Here is an 18,217-nt window from a genome sequence, read left to right on the forward strand (position 1 = left end):
AACAAAGAAACAAAATCAAAACTACAGTGAGATATAATTTGATACCCACTAGAGTGGCAATAATAAAAGAGACAATTGCAGCACTGTTCACAATAGCCAAAAGGTTGAAGCAACCCAAGTGTTTATCAAAAGATGAATGAATAAATTGGTACAAACACACAATGGAATATTTTTCAGCCTGAAAAAGGAATGAAATTTTGATACATGCTATAAGATAGATGGACCATGAAGACATTATGCTAAGTAAAATAGACCAGATGCTAAAGGACAAATATTGTGATTCCACTTACGTTAGATTACTAGGCAAATTCACAGAGGCAGAAAGTAGAATAGTGGTTGTCAGGGTCTGGGAGAATGTGGGGAATGCATAGTACTGCCGGTTACGTAACAATGTGACTGTATCAACACTACACGCCACTGAACTCACCCTAAAAAATGGTTAAAATGGTAAATTTTATGTAATGTATATTTTACCACAATTTTAAAATCTACTGACTGGCAAACAGTAACAAGTTTTGGTAAGTATGTGAAAACCGGAACCCTCATACACTGAGAGGGTGAATGCTGAGAATGTAAAATGGTGCAGCTGCTTTGGAAAACGATTCTGCAGTTCTTTGAAAGGTTAAAAAGAGTTACCATATGATGTAGCACAGAATAGATACCCACACAAAAACGTACACAACCGTTCACAGCCGCATCACTCAGGAGAGCCAAAAGAAGAAAACCACCCAAGTGTCCACAGGCTGATGAATGGAAACATAAAATGTGGTATACAACAGAATATTATCGGGCAATAACAAGGAATACAGTATTGATACAGGCTACAACTTGGATGACTTTTTTGTGTGTGTGGTGTATATATATATTTTTTTTCCATTTATTTTTATTAGTTGGAGGCTAATTACTTTACAATATTGTAGTGGTTTTTGCCATACATTGACATGAATCAGCCATGGATATACATGTATTCCCCATCCCGATCCCCCCTCCCACCTCCCTCTCTCTCTGGGTCTTCCCAGGGCACCAGCCCCGAACACTTGTCTCATGCATCCAACCTGGGCTGGTGATCTGTTTCACCCTTGATAATAAAAAACATTAAAGTAAAAAAAGACAGTCACAAAGGATCCCATATTGTACGATCCATTTAAAGGAAATATCCAGGACAGGCATATTTATAAAGGTAGAAAGCAGATTAGTGGTTGCCTAGAGCAAAATGTTAGAGAAATGAAGAAAACATGAGTGACTGCTAGTGGGTACACAGGGCTTCTCGTGGGATGATTAGATTAACTGTGGTGATGACTGCATAACTCTGGGTATGCTAAAAGCCTCTGAATTATATACTTTAAATGGGTGAATTGCATGGTGTGTTAATTACATCTCAATAAAGCTGCTATCAAGAAAACACCTTTGAAGCACCTCTCTCTTAAGAGTATTTACTAGAAAAACCAGTGATAATCAAGGAAGATAACTTAATTGTAAATCTTACAATTACAAACATAGTTCACAGATTAACTTGCAATTATTCTTGTGAGTCTCTGTTATCTTGCATAAGAAAAAAAATTAAAAATTCTATCTTTGCTTACTTTGGTCAAGGGAGACGTCTTCTGTGGTGAATTCTGAGTCACAGCATCACCAGGACTTAACGCCATTGCAGTGCTGGTTCTTGGAGTAGGACGAGAACTGAAAAACGCACACCAGTTAACGTTATTCAAGGGGCTTCCCAGGCGGCACTAGTGGTGAAGAATCCGCCTGCCAATGCAAGAGACACAAGAGACCCTGGTTTGATCCCTGGGTAGGGAAGATCCCCTGGAGTAGGAAATGGCAAGCTGCTCTAGTATTCTTGCCTGGGAAATACCAAGGACAGAGGAGCCTGGCGGGCTACAGTTCATGGGGACACAAAGAGGCAGATATGACTGATCAGCTGGGCACGGCATGGCATGCTATATACAGTATTTTGTTTTAACCAGAAGCTTAAAAATATTATTTTTTTAATATCTGCTGATCTAGGCAGGGCTTACATTAATAAAGTAGCTCAGATATTCTACAAAGCATGGAAAATGTTTATAACTTTATTTCATAAAATGTTTGAACTGGCAAATTACTTTGGTACCTACTTAAGTAACAAGTTATAATCCTCATCTGTTTTTAATGATTCCTCCCATACTTATCAATGGATGCCATACTCTGGGGGCCACTCCATTACATCCGGGTCTCTGAGTTTGAGTTTTTGGCATTTTATGAAATTCTTCCATTTAAATCATTATGGTCTTTTTGTGATGAATTCCTTCAAATTTCCAAATATCACCTCTCCTCCACTTACCTGCCTTTGTATTCATTCATTAAACAAGCACTTACTTAGATCACAAAATTTACCAGAGATTGTACAAATTTTTTTAACTGAATTTAAATGCCTAAGATGTATAGACAAACTTAACATACTTTATATTTAAATATGGGTAAAACAAATCAGGAAATTTTAGTTTATTATTATAACTCCTATGTCATGAAATTAAACTATGAGGCTGAACCTATAAATGAACTATAACACTTAATATTTACACATTATTAAAATTTTAAATACACTGGCCTAATCACTTTAAATACCATTCTGATTTTATTATTTCGATGATTGCAAATATTGTTTAAGCCTCCCAGATAAAACTATATTTAAAGAAAAACACAACCTGTTCTTTCCTATAAATCTCTGTCAAATAAAGGAGCCCGACTTCTGAAATTTTAAATTCAATTTTACTTGCAGTAGAAGTACAAAATAAAGAAGTTTTAACCCTTATACATAGAAAAGTTAAAATGGTTTGGTTAAAATTTTTAAAAATACAAAGGGAAGTCTACATTCCACTGGCCAGCACTGAACAGTAACTTGCAAGGAGAGCAAAATGGGAACGTGGCATTTACCGCTGTCCTTTATTTCTGTGCAACATGGTTTGCCACCAGGACAAGACACTTTAAGAAGACTTAGCTTTCATCTCCCATAGACTCCTTACCAGTCTGTTATTTTACGTACCTTAGAAGAAACATGGACTCATTCAATTGACCCCCAAGGGCACTCTTAGGCCGCAACTCAGAAGGATTTTCTGTGGCAGGAAGGTAAAACAATATCCATAAGTGAACAAAAATATGAGCAGGGCATGATGTAGACAGAGATTTGAAGAGAAAGATAAACAAATTAGGGACTGCCAGAAACAGTGTTCGGAGCAGCAGGAACATGGTCAAATGAAAGCTCACCTAGCCTGAAGGAGTGACTGAGTCGCTGCCCACTCTTCTCCCCCTTTGCCTGTCCACCTTGAGGGCTCTTCAGAAGCTCCGTGGCATCTTGGGACCCAGAATATTCCATGTTTCTGCTGTTTAACAAGAGAAACTCAACTCAGTCAAGCTTACTACTGAGCTTTCTATAGTTTTCTGTGTCAAACAAGAGGCTGGCAAAGATATTTAAGTTGCACAGGACATTTGGCCAAACTATGGAATTAGAAAGGTAGTATTTTTCATTGAGTAACTAAAATGAGCACTTACTGTGTGCAAGGCACTGTGCTAAGGAGCCTATAAAATTTATCCCTGAAAAATAAATAGCAGCGGGCCAACAGGAGAAGTAAACCAGCACTCGAAGTATCAGTGAGCAGTAGTGAGCTTCCCTTTTATTTCCGCCCTTCCAGTGTTGCGAGCCCTGGGCTCAAAGGAGCCCCACAAGAAGTCCTCTACCTCTGTTCCAAGGAACAGGAAAGGGAACCCCTAGGGGTCAGAGCAGGGGAAATACCCGAGTTTTTTGTTTGGTTTTTGGTTTTTCTTATTCCCTTTTGTCCTGCCCCAGCCTCCAGGTAATCTTGCAGCAGACACTTCTGGCCCACACCTAAAATCCTGCGGGAGGAACATCCTCTTCTCTAACCAGAGAGCTATGATCCCAAGAAGGTGAGACAAATCTCTCTGTTCTCTTATTTTTCCTCTCTCATCATCCTCCTGTCACTTGGTCCCAAACACATCCATCAAGACATAAAAATATACACCATGAGTAAGGGTGGTTCACAATGGGAAGGCAAGGTTGCCTCAATATTTGAAAACCAATTTATATAAGAGTCCATAAAGAGAATCTAAAGGAGAGAAACCACATGATCGTATCTACTGATACAAAAAGGCATTTGATGTTTCCAACTGCAAAGGGGAAGTTACAAAACCCTCCAGCTCATGTGTGTGTGGGTGTGTGTGTGGGTGTGTATGCATGCTCTGTTGTACCCAACTCTTGCAACCCTGAGGTCTGTAGCCCACCAGGCTCCTCTGTCCATGGGGATTCTCCAGCCAAGAATACTGGAGTGGGTTGCTATTTTCCTTCTCCAAGGGATCTTCCTGATCCAGGGATTGAACCCGTGGCTCTTGCATCTTCTGCACTGGCAGGCAGGTTCTTTACCACTAGAGCCGCCAGGGAAGCCCATCGTACTTAATGCAGAAAGGCTGAATGCATTCTAAAATCAGAAACCAGGCAATGGCGTTCATTCTCATCACCCCACATTCACTCAGTTCAGTTGCTCAGTCGTGTCCCACTCTTTCATTACCTCATTCATTACCATGCTAAAAAAAAAAAGCCCTTGTAAGGCCAGTAAGAAATAAAAGGCATACAGATCAAAAGGAAGATGGCATACTAAGGTGTGAGGTGTCCTAGGACTTGCTGACACTGATGGACAAGGACCCAAGCCCAGGTTTCTGTACTCTCCATAGAGCCTCAAGTGTGAAAACAGTTGAAGCTCAGTGGATCACAGAAACCAAAGTTTGAGAGAGACCTTATATAGAATTCAGATTTCTCTATCCAGTACACTAAATTGACAAGATTAAAATTAAGAATCAAACAACCATTATCACTGAATAAAGTGGAGAGAGGAGGAGTCGATTATCTGGACTCATCTACTTCTCATAATGCTCTTTTCAAAACACCATCACTTCTGTAAGTGTCCTAGGCTAAGAAGATTTAATAATAAAAATGAAGTATACTAGTCAGGATGAGCTAGGTTATGCTGTGGTAAGATGATCCACAAATACTAGTGACCTAGAATCTCCTAGCTTTATGTCTCACTCGTGCACACAGCCACCACAGGCTGGCAAGAAAGCTATGCTCACCGTGGTCACTAAAGACCCAGCCTGAAAGCAACTCTATTTGGACATTTTCTTCCTGGTCACCTCAACAGGAGAAAGAAATGTAGCAACTCACACACTGGCTCTTTGAGTTTCTATCCAGAAATACCTCATCACTTCTGCTCACATTTCATTAGCCACAGCAAGTCACAGGACTGCACCTAATTTCAAAGTGGGAAATGAGCTCCTGCCATGTGCTGACAAGGTGGGAATCCAGGTGAACACAACTAATGACTAAGGTACTAAAACCCTGTCTGGAGAATAAACAACTGACCAGAAAATGAGCAAAGTCAAGCACACACAATGTCATGACTAAACTCTTTAAGCAACCCGTAATTAAACAAATGCTTGATTTTCTATTATGAAAAGCACAGAAATTCACATCATTGAGGCTGCCATCATAGTAATGGGCCAAGTGTTTGATAACCATGCCCCCACACACAAAGATCAGCTTGTACTACCTGACGTTGGAATCCTCAGTGCTTGAGTCCTGATCATTTCTAGCAAAAGCATCCTTCCAAAATGAATGCTGCAGCAGGTCTGCCCAAGTCAGTCTTTATAAAACAGAAATGTTTAAAATCTATTTTAACATGATTTACCATGGAGAATTCCCAGGACATGTCCTAGTTACACATATCAGGTTTGTTTCACATATTCCTTTTTATTATCTTTTTTTTTATTCTTAATTTTTAACTGAAGTGTAATTGCTTTATAATATTGTGATGGCTTCTGCCATACAACAATGTGAATCAGTCATAAGTACACATGTCCCCTCCCTCCTGAACGCCCTTATCCCATAACCCACCCCATACGTTGTCACAGAGTACTCCATTGAATTCCCTATGCTATACAGCAACTTCCCATTAGCTATCTATTTTACATACGGTAATGGACATGTTTCAGGGCTACTCTCTCAATTCATCCCTCTCTCTCCTTCCCTCGCTGGGTCCAAAGTCTGTTCTCTATATCTGCACCTCTATTCCTGCCCTGCCAATTTTGTAACTTCACTTTTTTTTTTTTTTTTTGGTAACTTCACTTTTAGAAGTTCATTCAGAAATAGGCAAGATTATCAACTTCATGGCTATACACACTCACACTTCTGTTTAGGAATCAAAACATTATTAGATCACCCACATTAAGATAACTTCAGGCTGTATCTGAAAACTGGACTCACTTTCAAAGCATTAAGTATTACTACTGATCAATTATACCTGAGGTATACTCAGACTCAAAATGATTAAGCCTAAAATTCAAAAAAGATAGTAATTTATATCTAATTATTCAAAATTTATGAAATGAAATTCAAACTACTTTGGTAGAAATTAAAATACAAGCGATAACGAATTGGCAGCCACAAGTATATATCCCTTTTATACAAATGGCTCCTAAAATTCACTAACAATTAAAACTGCCAATAAAATGGAATTTCTTTTTTTTTTTTCATTTATTTTTATTAGTTGGAGGCTAATTACTTTACAATATTGTAGTGGGTCTTGTCATACATTGACGGAATTTCTTTTTCATCTATCAAAGTAGAAAAATGTATAAGATCAACAAAGCACCCACTGTATTTAACAATGGGAGGGAAGGAGCTTTCTAAAATTGCTAGAAGTAAACACCTTCCCATGGTCCTGGGATCAGCAAATGTGTCCACATTTTTAATGTTCTTATTAGCCTTTGGCCAGCAAACCCATCTTGAGAAACTTATTCAAAGGAGATAACTTCTTAAGTGAACAACAACAAAGAGAGACAAAAACATATTTATCTTACTGTAGCAGTCAGTATATATGATACTCTAAATCAAGAAGCACTCTCAAAAAAAAAGCACTCTAAATGTTGTTATCATACATTATTGCATGTACATTCAGCAGCCATTTAAAATTACAGTGAAAAAATAAAATGATCAAGCAGATATATAGAGTAAAGAAACTAGGTTATGGGGTGGTCCCATTTATGCAAAAAAGTATTTCATATGGAATATAAACACATAAAAATGTATCCTAAATAAGGTCCTAAATTAAGCATATTTATATCTTATCCAAAAAGTCTGGGAGATTATCCACCAAAGTAACACTGATCCTAAAAGCATTCTATTGCAAATACAGCAGTGTCTTACAATTTTTTCAAGTATAAACATTTTCTTCTGTAGCTTCTCTCATATTTAATGCTGATACATTACATGCTATATTAAATCTATTCATTTTACACCCTGAAGTAGAGACCCCAAACATTTGTCGAAAACCTCAAGATATCTAGTGCGAGAACCAGAAACTAGCCTCTCCTGTCTTCCAGGCCAGGGAGACCCCCGCCTTCACTCCCTACTCCCTTCCGCCCTCCCCTACTCTGTATCCTAAGGATTTCTAACTTTCTGCCATCCCTGCCACACAGAAAATTCACACCGTGCCTGCGATCTGCCACTTGACATTCCCAGTGTGACAGCAATATCATATTGATAAATGACATCACATTAAAATAGGGCCCTGTTAGTCATTATCACATGAAGTATCTTGACAGCACACCCACAGTGGGGAAGTCTAAGCAGTTTTAGCCTGAAACCCACAATGCAAACAAAAAAGTGTACTCCTTGGATTTTGGGAGTAACAAGAAAATCTGTCAAGCTATGAGGCAACTACCTGCTACTCTAGAAGAAAAACTGACTTTTAAAATGTCTCCTGATTAAAAACACCTGCAAACAGAGCAGCCACTCAATGTAGACTCTCATTTCTTTTTTCCCCCAAAAAAGAGAGATCAGTTTGAACAGTTCTTTCTATAATAAGAAGAGTACAATTTTAGAAGTACACTAAAGGAAAAATAAAAAATATTCCACTGCTCATTCATATTAAAATATTACCCATACGTACCTTTTCTGAGGGTCTTTTTGAAGCAAACCATCAAGCAAATTAATAAAATCTGAAGAAGCTTTAGGACAAGAAGAATCTAGACACAAAATAATGCCCCAAAAAGAAAGAAAAGTGATAAGTAACTGAAAATACACCCTGCATCAACATTATAATAATAGCATTTTAAGCATATCAATTATTTTTAAAAGAACACTGAATACATGAGTAACAATAAAGCCTCCATTTAATGGAGGAGGGAACAAAAATTTAAAACTTTTTCCCTGGACCACAATAACACATGTACCTCAAAAACTAAGTTCTGACTAACTTCTTAAACTTTCTCTTTACAACCCCAGTAATGATCATGAGCTCACACCCTTGTCTTCAACTATTAATTATGCTTCATTGTCTGAGGCATTCTTAACTTAACCAGCTTTGCTTGATAATATACTGTGACTGCAGTACTTGTAACCCCACTTTATTTCAAAGATTTTTTAACAGGAAAAGAATAAACATCACAATACTATGATACTGTCAAATTACATACATCTCCAAGTGTTCTATCTTTTTATATTGGACAGATGCATACCTTGGTCAAATTATCAGTCTATAATTAAAAGAAGTGGCCCAGAAGATGATGGCCAAAGCCATCAAAACAGATGGTGCTATTAGGCACTATGGCCACAGGCTGAACAAGATCTCTGTGAAATAATTACCCTTGGGCCGCCAGTGGTTTTCTTGCCCAGACCTTTGATAACCTTCATTCTCAGATTTCTTTACCCTGCATAAATGTCTTCAACTTATACAAGAAAACAATACTCAATGCTATGAGTACTCAAGTAAAAAATCAGAAGTCATCATTATAGGAAAAAGGAATGACTGATTTCTATGAAAACTAAAGTTAATAAAAAAAAAAAAGAAAGAAAGAAACACTTTTTAAGAAATATAGATCCCTTTCAAAATAGCAAGATTTTTTGGTTTTTTTCACCTAGGATGATTCTTAAAATACTGAAAATATTCTGCATTCCTATTTCTTCCATCAATTATTGAGGATTTTTTTTTTCTTTTAAAACTCACAACCTTATTTTTCATAAAGTCTCATATTCATTTTGGGGTCTTAAGATTCACATCTTTTGAGGTATGTAGCAAAGTGTTTTATTATGTCTGTACCTTCTTTTTCTTTTCTTTCCTTAAAATTAATAATGGTAGACACATTAATTATAATTTGTATGATTAAATTTTCAATACTTTTAAAACACTGCAACCAAATCTAGCTTAAAAGCTTGAGCTTATCAGGGTAGCATTCTGATTTCTCAAGACACAAGACTGAGAAATGCTTGATTTGTTCCTATTCAAACACTACACAGAATTAACTACATGGGACATGAGTACATATTAAGTAAATGGTACAGACATATGAAAACACCAAAACGACATAAAAGTTTGAGTTTTAAATCTTTAAACCAGATTTCTTTTGATATAGGAGGACAAAATAATTTGTATTTTTAAATGAGGGAACTTAATAGTACTATGCTTTCCATTTCAGCATCTTTTTAAAAATGGCAAAGGGAATACTAAAATTTCTAAAAATACCAATTTGTGACTATTTAGAAAACACAAATTTGAGGGGTTATGAATCAACAGAAACACTTTGGGATAAAAGTGCACCGTTGGTCCGTGAGGTAAAATGACTACATATACAATAAAAAAAGAAATCCTACCTTTTGGAATAGGTGGCAAAGGATCTTCATAACAAATCTTTTCAATTAGTTCTGAGACACATTCTGAGAAGAATGGAGGCTTTCCTTAAACCAAACAAAAACTTGCAAAATTAAACAACAGTTTGCTACCATCAATAATTCTCAATAAATCTCAACTACAGACAATTCAAGACTTATAGGAAAAATATACACATACAGCATAATTAATTACTGAATGCTGAGTATACACCAGGCACACTGTCTATACATTTTTATATTTCTGCAACTGAAAATTCATCATCCTAAAAATACAAAATTCACTTATGGATAACCATACTCCAAGGGTTGCATGGGCCATTGGACACATCTGAAAATTCATAGTCAAAGGTACCTTTACAAGATTTTCTACTAATAATCAGTTTTCAACAATTAGGCATATTTCAACATTCCAAAAGATTAGCATTAAAATACCTCCTTCCTAAAAAACCTGCACATGCTGAGACAACCAAGCAAGTCAGCCAAAATTAGTATGTAGAAAAATTTAGAAAAATCAGCTTTGTCACTTCTTATAGGTAAACTCTTTGCAAACTACATATGTAACCATTATGTATGTGTGTCCAGCTCTGATTTTAAACTGAACCAGAGAGTAATCACCTGAAAACATTTCATAGAGCAGGCAGCCCAAGGACCAGAGGTCACTGGTGATGGAGAAGTCGGTACCCCTCACAATTTCTGGAGCTGTGTAGACAAGAGATCCTAAAAATAAAGGTGAAAGGACAGTTTTGTTAGGCATTCGTACTGTTGCCAACACATAGGAAAGACTAAGTAAAGTGAAAAAAGATCAGAGAACATGCACATGAATAAATCTTCATGCATATTTTACATTTTTATGTTTTCTAATTTTAAGGTCCCACTTGCCAAGAGAGATTCCCTGGTGACTCAGTCGGTAAAGAATTCACCTGCAATGCAGGAGACCCGGGTTCCATCCCTGGGTTGGGAAGATCCCTTGGAGGAGATCTTGGCAACCCACCCCCGTGTTCTTGCCTGGAAAATCTCCATAGACAGAGGAGCCTAGCAGGCTGCAGTCCGCAGGACTGCAAAGAGGCAGACATGACTGAGTGACTAAGTACAGCACTTGCTAAGAATATGTGCTTTCACAGTCCCTAAGTCGTGTCTGACTCTGCAATCCCACAGACTGCAGCACACCAGGCTCCTCTGTCCTCCATAACCTCCCAGAGTTTGCTCAAATTCAAGTCCATTGAGTCAGTGATACCACCTAACCATCTCATCCTCTGCTGCCCCCTTCTCCTTTCACCTTCAATCTTTCCCAGCATTAGGGTTTTTTCCAACAAATTGGCTCTTTACATCAGGGTCCAAAGTATTAGAGTTTCAGCTTTAGCAACAGTCCTTCCAATGAATATTCAGGGTTGATTTCCTTTAAGATGGCTGGTTTGATCTCTTTGCTGTCCAAGTGACTCTCAAGAGTCTTCTCCAGCACTACGGTTCAAAAGCATCAATCTTTGGCGCTCAGCCTTCTTTATGGTCCAACTCTCACATCCATACACAACTACTGGAAAAATCATAGCTTTGACTAGACAGACCTTTGTAGGCAAAGTGATGTCTCTGCTCTTTAAAATGCTGTCTAGGTTTATCATAGCTTTCCTTTAAGTAAGCATCTTTTAATTCCATGGCTGCAGTCATCATTCACAATGATTTTGGAGCCCAAGAAAATAAAACCTGTCCCTGCTTCCATTCTTTCCCCTTCTATTTGCCATGAATTGATGGGACTGGATGCCAGGATCCTAGGTTTTTGAATGCTGAGTTTTATGCCAGCTTTTTCACTCTCCTCTTTCACCTCATTAAGAGGCTCTTTAGGTTTTCTTCACTTTCTACAGGTAAAGTAGTATTATCTGCATATGTGAGAATGTATTGAAATTTAAGGCTTTTGAATAATCACCTGAGTAAGAGGTGTGGCACACTGATGTGTCTTCTTTTAAATTAACTATTCAGATAGTTGTAAGAAAAGGACCTTTGACTGTTATCAACAATATCTTGATCAGAATAGATTAAGTTATATAGAAGTCAGCACTCCAAATTCTCACCAGCTTAACGACACAAGTTTCTTCATCACGAAACTACACATCTCCTACAGGTCAGCCAATGGGCTACGACCCTCACAGTCAGTCCATCCAAGACCCAGGCTACATTTCAATACATGCTTCCTCAGTCAGCAAGGTGGGCAAAGAACGTGGTTAACTTAACACTGGCTCTTGAAACTCCCGACTCAAAGAGACTTATGTGCACCCCTGGGGAGCATGGCAGGGCAATGCAAACCTACTGTGTGTCCAGGAGAGGAGCAGGGAGCCATCTGGTCAACAGTACTAGTGTTTACCACGTACACCGGACAGAGTTTAGTATTACCCAGAAATCCAAGTTCCAGGGTTAGAAAGCACCCCTGCTTACTGACATGAACCGCTGAGGCCTGGAAAGTACCCTCACATCCTCTAAGCCACAGAGCTGGGCAGTTACAGAACACCTGTCAAAACCCAGGGCTTTCTATCTTCCTATGAGAATGTCCTTCCCATGAAGTGAGTCATCATCAGTCACTTGGAAAGAGGTTAACGTACCCCCCTCAAGGGGACTGTTCTTGGATTAAGCTCAGAAGTAACCAAGCATCACTGCTAAAAACTGACACTTCTCTGTAACACAGCCCTCTTCCCCTTTTGAAGGGACTATTGCAAAAGGTACATTCCTGAAACACACTGCCCTCCTTGTCTTCTGTAATAAAAGCGCAGTCTACAATACTCATTTTCACAGGATGCCAGTCATCCCATGGGAAGATATTTGGGGATTTAAAGAGCCTTCTTCCTGGGCATGAAATTTTACTTCAACACTAACCCTAAAAGTTAAATTTCTTTCCTCATATTTGTGGGCCTCTGATTGACCTGCTGCTCCCCATCACGTTATCTCATTCTTCTCATCAAAGCCATGTGACCACCAGGCCCAGGGATGCCGCCCTCTCTCCCAGCGCCTTTTGCTTCCTGATGAGTCTCACTGGTCCAAAGTCTCAAGTACTGCACCAGGAACTTAAGGAAAAAAGATCTTTACCACTTTTATCAGAAGTTCTCATATAAGAAATTATGACTTCCTGGTCAGGGAACTAGGATCACACATGCCACATGGCATGGTCAAAAGAAAAAAAAAAAGTAGGAAAAAGAAAGAATTTGACTTCACACTCTCCCCTCAAACACGGTGAGCTAACAGCCTAGGCCCCCTCTCACTGTCAAAACCACCTCCCAAGGATGCATCCCTAAAAATCTTCCATACTTGCAGAATATTAGCTACTTAACAATGTTGAACATGTACCGAGCTACTGGTGTGTGCCAGACACCGGTGTTAAGTGCTGAGGATACAGCAGGAAGGGAGACAAAATCCCCTTCCTTACGTTCTAACGAGCAGTCAGTGATGAAGCGAAGGAGGCTTTTTCAGAGGTTCCCTGTGCTTTAAACGGCATTAGATTCGCATGGAAAACCTTAGGTCCTAGACAAAGCCATCCATAAATCCAGGCTTCTCCTGGTCCTTATCATTTATTTTCAATACATCATTTGGCTGGCAACATAAAAAGTGGACATTTTCTCCAAAACACGTGACTTGGGTGGCCCACCACTGTAGTTCTGACCTTGAAGCTCATCTCATACCTTTCACTCTACTTTTCATGTTTTTCTTCACTACATTTTCCCCGCTGTCACCTCCTCCTTCTTCTGCTGCCACCAAGGTGAAGAACTCTTCCAAATTTTCACCCTCCACTTTGGCCAAGCAAAAATTACTAAACTTCAGTGTTCCAGGCCCTTCCAAGAGTATCTATAAAGGTGAAGAAACAAATGTGTTCAAAAGTAAATTCAGTATAATTTTCATTTCCATCCGTACCTCTTATAATCTCACCACAGAACCTTGAGTATTGACTTTCTTGCTTCATCACAACTCAGAAAATTAAACACAATTTTTTTTAAAAGAAGATGCCGTGCTCAGTCACTTTAGTCATGTCCAACTCTGCAATCCTGTGGACTGGAGCCTGCCAGGCTCCTCTGTCCATGGGATTCTCCAGGCAAGAATACTGGAGTGGGTTGCCATGCCCTCCTCCAGGGGATCTTCCCGACCCAGGGATTGAACCAGGTCTTCTGCACTGCACGAGGATTCTTTACTGCTGAGCCACTGGGGAAGCCCCGAAATGCAGCTTAGGAAATATAAATCCAACACTAATAGAATCAAGTATTAAATTCTCCCTTCTCAGATGCAGATGAAAAATGTGTCATAAAACCACAGAGGGAAACAGTAGTCTTTTGGGAAAGATGAAGAATGTCCATGAAACAACCTATTCACGAACCCTCAGTGACAGCTGAAAGAGGATTTGGAAACCCACCAGTCCTAGGGGTTGTTTATTTAAATGAGGAAGTGTGATTTAGGGTTTAGACTGAGGGTTCTGAAGTTAGAGACCTAGATTTGACCCCTAGTTCACCACTTACTGGCAGTCTAACCTGCAGAAATTACTTAGCCTTTGTAAATCTCAGCCTCGTCACCTATAAAATGGGGAAGGTGATACTTCAGATAGTTTTAAGGACTGAGGTTATACATAATGCAAACGGCTTCTGACCGTGATGGGCATGTGAAAAGTGCTCAAGTCTGCTAATATAATTTGTGATTAGAAGTTATCTGTTGATATTGAAACTATACCAGGAACCAGTGTTCTCTGACCTTTATCTTTTCCCTCCCTCGCAAGGGGCTTTTTGATCCTCAAAAGCAATTTAAAGTTTACTCTTTACTTCTAGTCACAAATACTAAGGATGTCAGTTAGTCTACCACAGTGGCTTTTAAACTTTTTTTTTGAGCACCTGAAGGCCTTGTTAAGACAACAACGAGTCCCTCCCCTGAGAGTTTCTGATTCAATAGGTCTGGGGTGAGGCCCAAGAACCTGCATTTCTAACAAGTCCCAGGTCATGTTGATGCTGCCGGTCCAGGGAACTCACTTGCAGAACCACTGGCACGTGGCAGGTATTTTTTCTTAAGTTAGTAAATATTTTAGACTTTGCAAGCCATACGATTTCTGCCCTGACTTCTCAAGTCTGCAACCACCGACAGTATGTAAATGAAAGGGTGTGGCTGTTCCAACAGAACTCCATTTACAGATATAGGCATCCTGCTGGAACTCCTCCAAACCCAGTTCTAGAATAAAAGTTACCTCATATATCAGCCTGAAACTCCAAGATTATGAACAGCTGATATGAGACCTCATTAAAAAAACTCACATATAGGAGCTGGAACATTATAGCCTCTGGGCCATATACTGCTACTGCCTATGTTTGTACAAGCATGAGCTGAGCATGGTTTTTATGGCTCTAAAGGGTTGAAAAAAATGAAAATAATACTTCTTGACAGGTGAAAATGAAACTGACATTTCCATGTCCACAAATGGAGGTTTTTTTAAAACAAAGTTACACCCATCCATTTACATTCAGGGCTGTAACACAGTTGAGTGGTTATAGCCTTCAAACAAGTATATGAATATTTCAAATAAGAATGTCTGTTACAGAGAGTTTTTATGGAGTTTTCTTTTTGTAGGTTTCATTATGTTCTTATACAGATGGCTTAAAGTAACATTTAATGAAGACATAGTCAACTTTTCATTTCATTAACAAAGGAGAAGCAGCAACTAAGAGCAGTAACACATACAACCCCTAAGAGTATGAACTCATAAAGGTAAGAGGTACCACTAAGAGCACACCATCTACCAGAAAAGTCCTATGAATGTCACCCAAACCTAATATGTCATTCTCACTATCTCCTTGAACTATCTACCCCCCCCCCACACACACACACACACATCACAGGCAAGAAACCTAAGCTACACAGAGACAGAAAGGGTAACTGGTCCAGGACACACAGCATCTCAGCATCAGTGAGTGATACTGATGTGACTCAGACACTAAGCAGGTTTGTGACTCAACAACACGGAAACACAATTAGTGATGGGTAATTAGTTCTACCAGAAAAGAAAAATGTTTGATATAAAATAGCAGGAATCAAACACCCATTGTCAAGAATGTCATTATCAAACTAAAATAATGGCTCATAAGTGTGAACTATAATTTAAGAACAAAGAGTCTTATTCTATATGTCTGTTGAGCTCATCATTCACAATGTACCTCAGGAGCAATGATACTTACTCCAAGAATCCTGAAAGGAGGGGAGATTTCACTTTCTAAAAGGTACTTCAATAGGCAGCTAAATAGGAACCTAAAATATAATACTATGTACTTCCTTTTGTTAAAAAAAAAAAATGTTGACTAAAAAATTTCAACATGCTCTAAATATATCAAAGTTGTATCTAAAAATAAAAACATCTTTGAGGAAGCATTATAAATTGAGACACAAACAGTCAGGGAATCAAAACTTTCATGAATTACCTTCCCAGGAGAAATATCACAAAAGAGAATGCCAAGTTGATGAAGATGATGTAATCCAGTCAGCAGGTCAATTCCAAATTCTCTCACTACATCTTCTGGGAGATTTTCATCTTGAGCAATAACCATTTCTAATGAACCACCTGCAAGTTGATTAAAATCACCCACTTTAACCCACCAACATTAGACAGTGCTTCTAGAAAGGTTCCATGCTGGGACCTGAGCATTAAAACATTATCAAATCAGTTCATCTGGACAATCCGACAGGGAAACATACTCATGAATGAACACTGGTCCAGGAACCCTAACAGGAATCTCCACACTCCAGAGCCAGCTAAGGGCGAATGGCTGCTCGGCCTGGAAGGATAGTCAATAAATACGCCAGTGGAGTGAAGGAAGAATCGCTCTGGCACTGTGATCTCTCACTCCAGACCCCTCAGGAAAGAAACAGCTACAGAAATTAGTGTTAAGTGCTACCATAAACTGTACACTTTAATCACACTGTGCAAAGGATAGTCACGTTTACCCCCACGCAAAGTTAGGTCACATTCCGCAAGTACTGCCTGGCACAAAAAGGTGCTCTTCTTAAGAATTAGAAAATTACAAATTCTGATGTATACTACTGATGAAATAAAAGGTCAGTGGCAGACACATTGTGAATTCCACGTCTATATCCTTGCAAGATCCCTGTCATAATTCTACCACCTAAGTGTCAGAAACAAACTTTTTTTTTTTTTTTAGGATCAAGATTATAATTAGAAAAAAAAAAGATTATAATTAGAAGTCAAGTTCACAGAAAAAGAAGTCTTTTTTTTTTCTGGCAGCTGAAAGTTCAATCAGAATTCCTGTGATGAAGGTAGGAGGCATTCTGGGTTCTGTTCATTTTGTTCCGTGGGTGAGGAACCATTCCAAACATAGGGATAAATGAGTTAGGTTGCTACAACAGCCAGGGGTCAGAAATAACTGCTGAAACAAAAAGTAACACAGGTGGAGTCCCCTGATCACCTCAACAGTGTGTACATCTGATGAAAGAAATTAAACCATCTCCTCCTGTTGATTCAAAAAATAAAATGCAAAATGCAAACAATTTACTATTCCAAATAAGCTCTTTCATAATTGCTTTATAAATTCTAAGGGCCAACAGGTAAGAGACTCATAAAGCTAGAAATGATTACATTTCATCTTTTTTTTTTTTTTTTTTTCTTTTTTAGGGAACTATATTCAATATCTTGTAATAATCTGTTGTTGTTCAGTCACTAAGTCATGTCTGACTCTTTTGTGATCCCACGCTCCTTTGTCCATGGGATTTCCCAGGCAGGAATACTGGAGTGGGTTGCCATTTCCTTCTCCATACATTTCATCTTTTTAATGATTCTTTATTATTACTCAATGTATAACTGTGGTACTTCTTACATTTTTTCCTAAAGACACTGAAACTAAAAGTCCAGACAATACCTATGAATTTAGTCACCTTTCTCTCTGTATACAGTCTTGGAAAATTTTATCAAGCAAGAGCTTTTATCTCTAATTATTGCCAGGTGGTGGAATTTGTTGATTCAGCTATTTTTCTATATTGCCTAAGTTTTACTAGTTCAAGTACCCTTTGCATAAGAATAAAAAAATAAGAACTAATTAGGTAATAGGTAGTTGACCTCAAATCTTTTCTTTCTATTGAATGGAAAAACTTGTTTCATCAATCATCACTAAAAATTATTTCTAAATTTTATGAAGATGATATAGTATTATTTTATACCAAAGTAAAGTTAACCCTAAACTGCATCTCTTCCTCTTACCAAACACCTTTGTTTTCTTCCTGTCCCTAATATATCAAAAACAGGTGTTCAAGTTAATGTAGTCAATAGTATGCTTATATTCATAATAGAAGAAAAAGTGAAAAATAACAAAACCTACATCATATGTTTTTTCAAAGCAACCTATACAGTGACTATAATCATAGCACTTCTTTATTCCTACCTGTGCAGAGTTCCACAACGAGCCAGAGATGATTGCTGGTCTCATACCATTCATGAAAAGTTACAATGTTCTTGTGTTTAATTTCATGGGTCAGACGGACCTATAAACACAC

At 38.4% G+C, this 18,217-nt stretch overlaps 1 protein-coding gene across 3 annotated transcripts in view; it reads right to left on the bottom strand.

The window, feature by feature from the left end:
* Positions 1 to 18,217, bottom strand: part of ULK4 (unc-51 like kinase 4) — a 496,555-nt gene that overhangs the window by 467,641 nt on the left and 10,697 nt on the right. For all 3 annotated transcript variants that reach the window (XM_043886762.1, XM_043886763.1, XM_043886761.1), the window contains exons 3-12: positions 18,106 to 18,205; positions 16,135 to 16,274; positions 13,372 to 13,534; positions 10,328 to 10,429; positions 9,695 to 9,778; positions 7,995 to 8,070; positions 5,595 to 5,687; positions 3,244 to 3,359; positions 3,023 to 3,092; positions 1,584 to 1,680 (exon numbers count right to left, since the gene is read on the bottom strand). In XM_043886762.1, the coding sequence (XP_043742697.1) occupies positions 1,584 to 1,680; positions 3,023 to 3,092; positions 3,244 to 3,359; positions 5,595 to 5,687; positions 7,995 to 8,070; positions 9,695 to 9,778; positions 10,328 to 10,429; positions 13,372 to 13,534; positions 16,135 to 16,274; positions 18,106 to 18,205 (1,041 nt within the window). The remainder of the gene's footprint in view (positions 1 to 1,583; positions 1,681 to 3,022; positions 3,093 to 3,243; positions 3,360 to 5,594; positions 5,688 to 7,994; positions 8,071 to 9,694; positions 9,779 to 10,327; positions 10,430 to 13,371; positions 13,535 to 16,134; positions 16,275 to 18,105; positions 18,206 to 18,217) is intronic.

This window comes from Cervus elaphus, chromosome 24 (genome assembly GCF_910594005.1).
Source record: "Cervus elaphus chromosome 24, mCerEla1.1, whole genome shotgun sequence".
Lineage (NCBI taxonomy): Eukaryota > Metazoa > Chordata > Mammalia > Artiodactyla > Cervidae > Cervus > Cervus elaphus.